This window comes from Platichthys flesus, chromosome 3, assembly GCF_949316205.1.
Source record: "Platichthys flesus chromosome 3, fPlaFle2.1, whole genome shotgun sequence".
NCBI classification, from domain to species: domain Eukaryota; kingdom Metazoa; phylum Chordata; class Actinopteri; order Pleuronectiformes; family Pleuronectidae; genus Platichthys; species Platichthys flesus.
Genome location: NC_084947.1, coordinates 7,365,629 through 7,378,501, shown reverse-complemented (window position 1 = coordinate 7,378,501; position 12,873 = coordinate 7,365,629). Strand labels below are relative to the sequence as shown.

The 12,873-nt window shown below is 41.1% G+C and overlaps 1 protein-coding gene across 2 annotated transcripts in view; it reads right to left on the bottom strand.

Moving 5' to 3' along the window:
• Window positions 1-1,178: 1,178 nt before the first annotated feature.
• The window catches only part of rasgrf2b (Ras protein-specific guanine nucleotide-releasing factor 2b), a 41,506-nt gene continuing 29,811 nt past the window's right edge, over window positions 1,179-12,873 (bottom strand). Inside the window, exons 16-28 of one of the 2 annotated variants that reach the window (XM_062384989.1) lie at window positions 11,974-12,461; window positions 9,895-10,020; window positions 9,157-9,246; window positions 8,257-8,363; window positions 6,481-6,593; window positions 6,305-6,365; window positions 5,615-5,718; window positions 4,891-4,975; window positions 4,606-4,803; window positions 4,140-4,219; window positions 3,917-4,034; window positions 3,766-3,834; window positions 1,179-3,369 (exon numbers count right to left, since the gene is read on the bottom strand). In XM_062384989.1, the coding sequence (XP_062240973.1) occupies window positions 3,277-3,369; window positions 3,766-3,834; window positions 3,917-4,034; window positions 4,140-4,219; window positions 4,606-4,803; window positions 4,891-4,975; window positions 5,615-5,718; window positions 6,305-6,365; window positions 6,481-6,593; window positions 8,257-8,363; window positions 9,157-9,246; window positions 9,895-10,020; window positions 11,974-12,461 (1,732 nt within the window). In that variant the 3' untranslated portion in view covers window positions 1,179-3,276. The remainder of the gene's footprint in view (window positions 3,370-3,765; window positions 3,835-3,916; window positions 4,035-4,139; window positions 4,220-4,605; window positions 4,804-4,890; window positions 4,976-5,614; window positions 5,719-6,304; window positions 6,366-6,480; window positions 6,594-8,256; window positions 8,364-9,156; window positions 9,247-9,894; window positions 10,021-11,973; window positions 12,462-12,873) is intronic. The other variant, XM_062384990.1, reaches the window with a different exon arrangement.

The window sequence follows — 12,873 nt, the reverse complement described above, 5'->3', positions numbered from 1 at the left end:
ACTGCAATGAGCTGTGTCAGTTGTTTCTGAAACTGGATTCAACCCTGTTTCCTTTTCATGTTCAATCCTCACTTTAATATCACAGCAGATCAGATTCAAATGATGAAGTCTGTTGCACTTCTAGGATATTTTGTAAAACAATGGCCACATTAGCTCATGTCTTGTATGCAGCTCATTCCTTATTGGTGCAAAATGAGGCAATGTCACTCATGACCACCGGGTGGCAGGATGACCACAGTGCTAAATCAGATTGAATTAAAAAGTGTATAGACCTTTGTGTTGTGGGGAAAAGGCAAACAAGGTCATGGATGAACGAGCAGTTGTGGACCTTTTGAAAAATTCCAGGTTTAAAGGTTTATTGTGAGGAATTTAGTGACATCTAGTGGTGAAGTTTCATGTTGCTCCTCACCTCATCCTCCTCTTCCAAACACTAAAGCGAACCTATGGCCTTCAGTTGTCATAAAAACTCAAAAGGTTTTCGGACAGCTTCCTCCATAATGAGGAGCCACTCCTGATGTGAATATAAAGTATTTAAATATAAAGGGTCCTTTCTAGGGTAAAGAAAACAACAAGACGTACATTTGAGATGATCACACACTAGAAATAATAAGGATTATTTATATATTCAATGTTTGCCTTTAAACAATATTTTAAATTATTGAGCGCTTACTGCTCTCTGTCAGTGCAGCAACATGTTTGCTTTGTGTGCTGCCTGTGTACTTCATAGTGCACAATATATTCTTGGCTGTGTTCAACTTCCTTCTTGACCCACTGACCTAACCAGAAAGAAGGATTCAACAGAGTACTTAATATTTATAGTAATTTTATGAAAATAATCATAAAATCCAAGATCCAAATATTACAAACATCCCAGTATCTTACTTCTTTGAAAATATGTTTAATTAAAATACTGGCCCTGTTTCTAGATCTTGGCTACACCAGATACAACTGTGAATGTTGGTGAAGAATGTTCAAGAGGATTATTTCATAGTTAAATTAAACTTTGATCTGATCAAGCACGAGATATAGTTTGGTCCAAATATCGTCCTTCAAATGTGGAATATGTTGATGCACCAGAGTTTGTTACAGCTCTACATTATGTGGAGAAATTGACATGGGAATAAAAAGTAAACCTAATTTCTGTGAAATCATTGCACAATGCAAACATATAAGGCATGTTGAATTTATTTCCCCTGCACCTACAAGTGAAAAAATGCAAACCAATAAATTAACACACAAACAAATACACAAAAATGATATTACAATACAAACATCCAGTCTTCTTAAACATGTGTGTAAAACAGACTCTCAGTTACGGGTGCAGAGCAGAAGACAAGTTTCCCCACGAGCTAAGCCTGAGAACGATTCCTCTCATCCATCCGGAGTTTTCACTGAGGAAACTTCCAACACTGCTACTGCACGACGACAGCTGCTCTGAAGAAAGCTCCGTGCACACACTGTGCTGGACGCGTTGTGGTACACCAAGAAACAAATATCCCAGGTTAGATGGACAGAATATTGTTTTCATGCCTTTTTACCAGAACCTCCTGACAACTACAGAGACAACACAGAGAAGCAGGTACAGGGAGCGTCCGGTCAGACATGCACAACATGCAGATGTTGTGTGCATGCAGGACAACTACGTTCATCATATCAGTTAAATGGAAAAAACTTTCAAATGCTACATTTCTTTTTTTAAAACTTCATAAGACATTTTTTTTCTCCTTTAGAATAAAGTTAAACAGATTTTCTTCTTCACTGAATCATGAGCCTGGGATGCAAAACTAGAATTCAACATGAAAGCAAGAGACCCAAAATAAGATAAAAAATATTCACAGCATAACAATTCAAAGTATTCCTTCATCAGTCATAGGACATGTGTGGAGTCACTATATGCAAATGTGATATAAATACAGTATCTGATGAAATGAATAGCATGGTCAACAACTATCATACTGTCACTCAAGCAAAGCTACATGTCAGAGAGTGCAAAAACTGTCCCAGCCTACATCCAAGACTTCAAACACTGGGACCTGACTAAACACGTCAGTGTCGGACAATTTGCAAAACGGCAAAATAAAACAAATTCAAACCGCACACAAGCACAGCAAAAAGCTTTGGGTCAGTGGATGGAGGTTATAGCAGGGTTTCAAACACCAGAGGGCGATATTCGCTGATGATCAGACGCTGCAATGACATCACCAGTTTTCACGAACATGCTACTGATAAGTCTACATGACCTGTTTTCTGTCAAAGGAAGTGGAACGAGTGAAACTACTGATTACCTCAAAGGTTTCCCCCCCCGAAGCAGGATTTGTACAAAACTTTACGCAAATTGCAAATTGGCAATTGAGCAGAAATTGACCTCCGCCGAGTGGAAGGCACAGATAAAGTTTTCAATTTTGTATCATTCATGAGGACATTTAAAAAAAGAAAAGGGCTTCCGTTCTCATAAAGAAGGCCAGACTCAAGATAAATAGAGAATTAATTGTTTGATAAATGAAAAAAAAACAGCCGCTTCATCAAAAGATATAATTTGTATGGTTTTCCTTTTGGTGTCTGTCTACATTTCCTTTGAAGGCTTAAAGGCGTTTTGCTGAACCCACCCAGCCCACTGAGGGTGCATAGTGGCGTAGAGAGTCACCCGGGGCAGAGTGAAGCATGCTAAGCTCAGGGTCAGGGGTCAAGGGTCAGGGGTCAGGTTGAAGGCCGTTTACACAGATACAACCCAAGCTGAAATCATGCAAGTTGTATACAGTGACCCTCGTGAACTGAAAGCATCCCCGGGGGCTCTTTGTTCCAGGACGTGGCACGAAAAGAAAAAAAAAGCAGACCACCGACAACAGCACAGACACACAAGCTCGGACACCTCTCCGTCACACTATCTGTATAATGCTACATCTCCGTTACATCCATCGTGTTTCATTCACGCCATGCTCTCAGACTCTCAGTGCTGAGGAAGTGGGATGTCTAAGTGCGCCACTTTACGCGGAGGAATGATGAGCACACACGGCGACATGTCATTTTCTCAAAACCCTCACGCAAAGCCCGACGCTTCGAAACCTCTCGCAAAAGTCGGAAGCTCTGCCCGACTGTCCTCACGCTGGACGCTTAAGAAATCTCTCACATCATCAGTCTCTTGTTTTTCCTTTTTCGGCGACGCTCTCAAAAAACGTCCTGGTTTCCTCTTGATTGATGAAGTTATGTGGGCGTGTTAGCCTCTGGGGGGGAGGAGGGGGGGGTTGCAGGTCTCGCAGGCTCCCTCTTGGCCACAGCTCAGGCAGGAAGTCTGGGCTCGATCTTCAGCGAGAGGTCATAGAGCGTGTCTTCATCCATGATCAGAGTCTTATCCAGAAGGTACTGGGTCACCTGCACACACGACACAGAAGAGGTGAGCGTTTAAAAAAAACTTTTTAGCGATTAGATGAGTCGATGGTTTTTAAAAGCCTCAACGGGGGGATAAACACAAACGACTACGCAAACAAACACTTCATTCATTTGTCCAATCCAATCTACTCTGCTCTGTTATCAGGATCATATTATTGGATTTCTTATTTAAACCTTGTGGAATTCATTGTTCCAAATATATTTTCAAAGTCCTAGAAATAAGGATGTCTCATTTCTTTATCTTTGGTCTTAGTTTTAATGTTTTTTTAACCATTTACATTATAAAGCAAGTGCTAACAGGTATTTAAACTAAAGACATGTATTATAAATGATTCTCTAAACATACAATTCATTCAGTGACGTGTTACAGACGGGTACCTTGGCTTGAAGCTCTATTCTGTACGGCGTCTGCTGGAACTGTCGGATCTCTCTGATGATGTGGGATATCTAAAGAAAATATGGAATCGACAATCAGTTCAGGATGATTGTTTACATGAATCAAATCTCCTTTATGGATGTTTGTGCCTACCATCCTCATTTTGGAGAAGTTAACAAGGCCTTCCTCAGTGAAATTGGGCGTTCCCTCCTCAATAAAGGCGAGGTCTGTTAGATACATTCCCAGATACGGTACACATGGAGGGTTGCAACTGCAGGAAGACATAAACAAAATAAAAACACCCATTCCTTTTCATTTAGTTCTTTATTTGTGGTATTTATGATGATATAATTTGAAATTATGTGCAAAATCTGACTTTTTCAGGGTTTCCCTCAGGTTTTTAAACCTCCCCTCCGATGACACAGTCTTCTGCAGTTTGTCCATCAGGGCTTTAGTCTGAGAAAGATCACAAACACGCATTTGTTATCATTTTAAACAAGATGGGCTGCATTAACTCCAGATCCACTGAACTCTTAATAAAAGATGATAATAATAAAATGACAAAAATTGAATTTGGCTCATCTCTGAAGAGGGAGAACGGCTCGGGCGGACGATTATGGCCTTAATTGATTTAGTGTTCATGAGAATCAAACGAGAAGAAGACATGACAGGTGAAGGCTTTTTCTTCTTCCATGAACTACGTCAGTCTAACACAGGATTTGTAGATGTTCATTTGTAGATGTTAGATACAAAAGATCCTCTCTGCTGAGCAAAACTCCACCGACAACCTGTTTTCTTCCTTTTCCATTAGGATTTCCGAGAGGATGATGCTGTTACTCCACCTGTTTGCTGATTTTGGCCCAGGTCTTCTTCAGACGGTAGATGGCGCTGCGATTGAGCGCAGAGGTGATCTCCAACACTCCGTTGTAGTTGTTGAGGCAGCGGCAGATGTCGGCCACAGCGACCCACTTCTCTATGGAGTTGGCCCTGGAGCCCACGTCGGTGTGGGTCATAATCTGTGACGCCACCAGGTTGCTCATCTTCACAAAGGGAAAGAGGAGATGGGGTTACGTGGTGGATACCGGCTGTGGTGTCAGGAACTAAACGGTGGTTAAAGACAAGCTCACGTCGTTGAAGTGTTGGCTGGTTTTCATGATGTACGGCGTCCTGTCCGTCTTATCAACCTTCATCCAGCCCTGACCGAGGAACTCTCTGAACGAGAGGGGAGACAGAAACACATCATGAGATCAAACTCTTGAGTAAAGAAAAATGGTGTCTAGTTAAGACTTCAAGAACTTAATGGTGATCGAGTGCAATCTGGAACTTGTATTTCTATCTATTCATAATTGAGGTACTATAAAGCAGATTTGCTTTTAGTTGTAATTATTTAAAAGCTACATTTTTTGATTAATTTAAATGGTTTTATAAATCATATACTGAGCTGGATAATCGGTTTTAGCTCACAGATTAAAAATAAATTAGATTACCTTTTAATATTTGCAATATATGAAATAGCTTCTAAAAATACATTTCATGATATTAGGGAGTGAAATCATTAAATGAAAAAGTTGATTGAAGAGAGAAACCAACATCACAGCGATGTCTATATCTTATAAGTCATAGTAAATGCAATATTAAGAAAGAATCTTCTTACTTTCAATTGAAAACTAACTTTGTGAAAGTTGTTTATTTAAAAGTTTTCTTTGTTGTTCTTCTAAAACCCCCGTGATGCTGCCACGGGGAAACTGACGTGATCAACTGGTCCCGTAATAAGAAGAAGTTTCCTAAATGGATTAATTTTTGTTGTTTTGGTGCAGATCACAGTGGGAGAGCAGCGAGGGAGAAACTGACTCATAGGGGATGCTCCTGAAGACAATGTGATCCAGCAGAGTGATCTGTTCAGCCAGCTCCATCGCTGAGAGCGACTCGAAACACTCTGCCTTCGGACAGTCCGCCTAAACACACGCACACACACACACACACACACACACACACACACACACACACACACACAGGGAAAAGCAGTCATAAACAAATATCCACACCACGACACCAACATAAATAACAAGGAGATATAAATATCTAATAAAGAGACTGACTACGATGAATATGTCTCATGACATCTGACAGTCCCCTGGAGACCGTCTCAGTGATCCCCCCCCCCCCCCCCCCCCCCCATCTGTCTGCAGGCGAGGAGCGTGAGCACCGACAGACTCTTTCCACTTCTTACAGACGCATCGTGTTTCGTGTTTGAGCCACAACATTATGAGGGGAAGTTTGTGTTCAAGTGTAAATACATTAGGGAGGATGTGGTCTCATAAAACCAAGTAATCCCATGGAGAGACACATAAATATTCTGATTAAACGCTGTATCAGACGGTGACTCTGCAGTAACATGAGGTTTATGTGATGCAGCGAAAGGAGGAACCTCTCTATAAATCCAACAGAATATTAACCGGCTATTGATAAAGTCCAAAAAAGAGTAATTCAATGACTTGCTAAGAAGTTATTAGAAGATTTTATGTGCTTCAGTTTTTTCACCATCTGTAAGATGTCCTCTATCCTCAGCTGGGCGTCGTCCTGCTCGTCTTGAGAGAGGGCACTAAAAGTAAAAATAGAACAGAATAGAAGCTGATTTTTATGAAATATAAACAACAAAAGAAAAACAATAAACAGACTTCTATATTTGTGTGTGTATATGTGTGTGTGTGCTGCACCTTAGTATGTTGGCAGTGGCTTTCCTCTCCTGCGGCAGAAGGTCTTGGTCTCTGAGCACCTCCTCCAGGAGGCAGATCACCGACATCTTCAGCTCCCCATTCATCTCAAAGTCCTGCACACACAAAGGAACTGCTAGATTTAAAAGAACTCTCATAAACATATAGACAAAGGGTTCCCCAGCTTCATCTCAACACGCCAGAACTAGCACGACAGATAGATAAATAGATGGATGGATAGATGGATTGATGGATAGATAGATAGATAGACAGATAGATAGATTGATAGATGGATAACTGGATAGATGGATAGATAGATAGATAGATAGATAGATAGATAGATAGATAGATAGATAGATAGATAGATAGATAGATAGATAGATAGATAGATAGATAGATAGATAGATAGATAGATAGATAGATAGATAGATAGATAGATAGATAGATAGATAGATAGATAGATAGATAGATAGATAGATAGATAGATAGATAGATAGATAGATAGATGGATAGATGGATAGATGGATAGATGAATACATAGATAGATAGATAGATAGATAGATAGATAGATAGATAGATAGATAGATAGATAGATAGATAGATAGATAGATAGATAGATAGATAGATAGATAGATAGATAGATAGATAGATATTAGTTATGTAACTACATTCATACCTTATTTAATGGCGTTTCTTGGCGTGTTGGACGTTTTAGAATCGTTGGCCATGTGTGTATTGAATTGTTTAAACAACCTGTGATGGTGGATGAAGAACGACATGAAGCTTTCCCGACTGGCCTGAAGTTTTGGGAACTACTTAGTTTAGCTGATGTGTTGCACCGACACCATAACAAAGAGAAGTGGGTGGATAACGTTCCCCATCACCAGTTCTGCTGCGTAGGTCATTAGAGTGAACCACAAGGCAAAAGCTGTCTCTGGGCTTTTACGTTAATTACCCACTTAAAAAATATATACTTGGAATTAAATCATTATGTATGGTACAGGAAACCAGTGGAAAACCAATTAGGGAAGCGGGACATCACCTTTAAGAGATAGAATACAATCTCAAACCATAATATTACAACGGGGCTAAATTACAGGTGGTTGCATTTCTTTTCCCTCTTTGTGATCAATCCCCGCTCTACAATCCTTCAGAGTCATGGCTACATAATCCCTCCAGCCTCCTCCACTCCTCTTCCTCAGCCTCATCAATCCTCCTCATCTTTTCCTCCTCTTGTCCCCTTTCCTTTCCTCCCTCGTCAGTTTAACTCCTGTTCAAAGGTCAGATTTAACAAGCTCTTAGTTCTCTCGTCCTGTAGTGTATGTGTGCGTCCGTACACGCCCGAGTGTTAATAAGCTCTCTTACGCCGGCCTGTCATCCCAGCGTTTTGTATTATTGGAGAAAAATTCATAAAATAGAATCAATGCAGTTAGACTTGAAGGACCTCTATGCTGGGAGTCAGGCAATTACCCTGATACTCTATTAATAAGAGGCAACACTGGCTGTTTAGAAGAAGAGTGGGTAGGTGGGCCGAGGCGGGCTTCGGTCATCCAGATGACACGGCACAACAAGCGGTGTGTGTTTGTGTGCACGGGGATGTTTACAATGCTCAAGTGAGAGCACTGGAGCAGAGAGAGAACGCATCAGACACCCACTTTAATGAGACCACAGACTCACCGATCATCCCCCGAAAAACACCGCACACACACAAACACAAACGCACACACACGCACCACACACCACACACACACACACACAGAGCGGTGGGAGCAGGCAGACCTGTGAGTGCTTGGAGACCCAGTGGCGCAGCACGTTGAGAACTCGGTTGGTCGCAGCTCTGCGGATGATGAACTCTTTATCACAAGTTCTCTCGGAGTTGGTGAACGCTGGGAAAAAGGAGCAAATTTAGAGGCAGAGAGAATTTGTTATTATTGTTTGATATGTTATTAAACTTTCACTAATATCGGTAGCACATTGACAAAACAGTTTATTAAAAGTATTTTAACCTTTTACAGAAGTAGTAGTTTATACATCAAAATATACTCAATTTTAAAATAAAAGTTTGTATTCTGAAAAAAGCTCCCTTTTAATACTCTACTACTACTACAACTATGAATAATAATAATAATAATTATAATAATAATAATATCTAATAAATTATAATTCACTTTGCATTTCAAAACACCCGTGGATACTTTACAATACGTCATACATAAACATATCTTAGTTTTTTTTTTTTACAGAGTTTTATCATTTTTCTTACATCTTTTTTTTACAATTCTAGAAAAACTAAAGTAAAGCTGTTTAATTGGTGTTTATAATACTGGCCTGTGTGGTAACAGGATGTCAGTGTATTTATTTTAGCTGATGCTATTTTTCATATTACAAATAATAAAGTGTAATTTTAATGTTTTTAGGGTCTCAGGTTATTCATATATTATTCAGGCACTGTTTTAAGATTGTTTTGTTAAAGTTGGTCTATATTGCTACTTCAATGAACTACTTAATATTGCATCAATTTATATGTACATACTCCACATACTGTATGTTCAGCTTTAATAACCATCAACCACAGTTTGCTTTACACAGCACATGTCTTTTTTCCAAATGAATTATTAATTGTGTGTGTGTGTGTGTGTGTGTGTGTGTGTGTGTGTGTGTGTGTGTGTGATTGTACACCTGGTGGTGTGCCATGTCCTGCTGCGGCTGTAGCGATGGCGAAGGCAGAGGCAGGAGAGACTGAGCAGCGTGAGTTCTCCCCTGACTGGACTACAGAGACACCAGCACTTATTTATTATCAAGACCAACAAAACGGTTATAACTGTTTACCACTGTTGTTATTATTATCAAATTAATATTTAGGTGTGAGAGCACATTTGAAAATAAACGACCTTTCATTCTGACGTATTGAAATTTAAATACAATGGCCACAAATTAAAATTATATAATTGTTTTTCACCTTAATGCCTTTATTATAACAAATCAAATAATTTGTTCATAGTAACAACAGTTGGCAAAAAGGCCAACAGGCTAAGTTAATATTCATATAAACAAACTATAAAAAGGGAAAGTAATAATCTACTCTGTAAATTACAGGTTTTGTGGAGCACTGTGAACATTTTTAATTAACCTATTCACAATTTATGAAACTCCCAATCATCAACCTGGTTATTCTTATCACAAACATGTTACATATGATTAATACACTTCTACTTATTGGAAATGTTTCCAACAACAACACAGGAATCCTTATTGTGATTAAAACTGTTACCACAGACAAAGCTGTCCTTCACACTGGATAGACTCTCTGTGATGCAGTGAGGAACCCTGAGGCCTTCACAGAAGCCCAAACCGTTTTGTATTTAATTTAACTTGATAATTATTCTCCTATCATCTTGAGAAAGGAGAGGCTCTTACCTCCCGGCTGCCTGTAGCGGAGGTGTCGAGGTGTTGAAGGAGAGCGACATGGAGACAGGTCTCCTGCTTCGCTGCTCTGAGGAGACTCTGGGATGATCTTCTCCAGTGACGCTGACTCCAGAACAGCTAGACAGAGGAAGAGGAGAGGGACACGAATAAGGATGATGATGATGATGATGATGACAAAAATGGGGATCTTTCCCATTGTCCGGATCAATGGGCTCTTTCTTGGCCCATGTTCCAACTTTCCACCAAGTTATTTTTGTGTAATCCTTCTGACAAACACACAAATCAACAGACAGGGGCACTAAACACAACCTTAAAACACAGAGACCAGTAATACAAGAGCGTCTTTTAGTAGAGAATCAATCTTTTCCTCCATCTGGTGCTTTGATGCCACATTAATGAGGTACAACCGGGTTGAGGTTTAGTGACTGTGAAGGTCCTGGCCCACAGTGTGATTCACATCATTGTCACATTGGTTGAACCATTCGTCGACTCCTAAATAAGAAGCATTCACTACTTTTCTATGCTTATTTATTCAGGGTTTTCCTTGAATTTGTCAACCATTCATTTTGATATCTGGCTCTTAGCACAGTAAACAGCACAAGGTACATGATTACCTGGAGCCCTACTATAAATGTAAATGGTCTGTATTTACATAGCACTTTTCTAGTCTTGATGAACACTCAAAGCACCATTCACCCGCTCACACACACACATTCATACAGTAAGTCTATGTGCAGGACCTACTCTATGGGTCGCAGTAAATGTGCATATATCATGTTTTCAATCAAAGTTTTCTAATTTAGTAATAAAATATAAGTTTCAGGAAGAACAGAAAATTTGTTTGGCTGCAACTTGAAAGGTTTGGAGAGGCTCAATATTCCAAAGTATGAGTCCCCTGCAAATCACAGCAACAATTCTCGAAAGTTTGGCAAAGACAGTAAAACGAGATCAGCAGAAAAAAACAGTAGGACGTGCAAATAGGTTTATGTGCATTATAGAAAATAAACTACCTGCAAATACTCTGGTGACAAGAAACTGAGACGGCGAAGAGGAGGAACGGGTGCTAACGGGTCTCAGTGAGCGGTTAGCAGCTGTCACACATGAACGCACTCCATACACGCACACACACATATACTGCAAACGTGTGCACATGCTAATGAGGGTCTCACTGCAGCTTATCCTTGCTGCTCTGCTCCAGATGCTCTGACAGTCTCCCCCCCCCCCCCAGTCTGGGAGGCTGTTTGACACCACTATAAGAATATGTGAGTGTGCGTGGTGGGAAGTCGACTCAGCTGACACAAGCACACAAATTCACGGAGATAATGATGCCCCGCCAGGCGTCTTCACACTGAGTCGTTAGATGACTGACCTCCAGCTCTTTATGTGTGTATGTCCAATCAGGCTCTATAGGTGGAAGTTCACTGATAGAAATTATATATATATTATACATCTACAGAGCAAACTGCATTCACTGTCAAACTGTACAAGGCGAGAAGCTGAGGACAGAGCAGGAGCACAGTGAGATGAATAATCTGCCAATGCTTCACGATTGTTAAGAGTATGATACGTTCATTCATCTTTATTTCAGGTGACCATGTACAGATAATTAGAAACAGCTCTTTATTTCTGTAGCTTTCATAGACAACCGACACCACGAGCCCAATAGTGAGCTATTTAATCGGACTAGATATACATATCTACAGTCTGTTTTATCTGGGGTGGCACAGTGGTGCAGGCCCCTCAAAGGAAGAAAGTTCCCCGGGTTCAAATCCCAGTTTAGCCATGGTCTATCTGTTAGGGGTTTACATGTTCTCCCTGTTTCTGTGTGAGTCCTGCGATACACTGGCGATCTGCCCAGGGTGCACCCCACCTGTCGCCCAGTGACCTCTAAGGAATCAGTGGTATAGAGGGATGGATGTTTTTACCCTCAGGTATCAAAATTCTTGCCTTGCTGCAGTCGTGACATTGATATTGGGTCTGGTTAGAGCTATAAAAGAAACTCATGCCTGATCATACTTAAGGCAAAACAGACTGGAAACTAGAGAGGGACAGAGAGATGGTGTAGCCTACCTCTGCGGATGCTCCTTCGCAGTTTCCCACCGAAAGGGTCGACCCGGGGCACCTCCTCTCCGTCTGCGGACGGGGTGGGACTCTGGTCCGGAGACGACAGAATGGGCGGAACTTGGTCTTGCGGCGACTTGGAGTTGTTTGGCGGAGGAGAGGTGGAGGAGGGAGGTGGAGGAGGAGAGGAGGTGGTTGGGGTCGGGGTCAGAGGCGTCGGGGTCTGCGGGGTGTGTGCAGACGTAGGGCTACTGGTGGCAGACTGGGAATGGTTGTGGTTGGAGTTTGACAGGGGACTGGTGAGGTCGAGGCCTCCCACTCTGGCTGTGATGGGGGAGTGGAGGGAGAGCTTCCGCACTCGGACTGGGGAGGAGGTGTGGGCCGGGATGGTCAGAGGAGGAGGAGAGGAGAACTTGCGGCAAAGACGAGGAGATTTGTCGTTTGTGTGCTCACCACCTCTGTTATTCTGGTTGGTGGCAAAGAACAGCTCCAAGGACCTGAAAGATGGGGGGGGGGCATGTTAGTAAAAAAGAGGAAGTTTAAAAAAAGCAATAAAGAGAGAGTTAAGGGAAATTGAGAAAAGGATGAAAAGGAAATGCCGCAGCAACAACCCTACAAGACCTTGGTGATTTCTAATTTCGACTCTAAAAGGCTTATTATCAATGCAAATAGATTCTTTTGGGATAGTTTCCATGCAATAGAGATCAATGTTTGGTTTAGGGTCATATTAGCATGAAAAAGAGTGTGTTCAGAATTCATAAAGGAGAGAAGTGTGAACAGTGTCACCGCTCAGAGTCAAATGTGCAGAGCTACATCAAGGGAAGAGTAATCATGCTTCGATCAACACAGCCATCGTTTATTCACATAAGCCTGTTATTCAGCAGGAGATAGAAAAACAAATTGCATCCC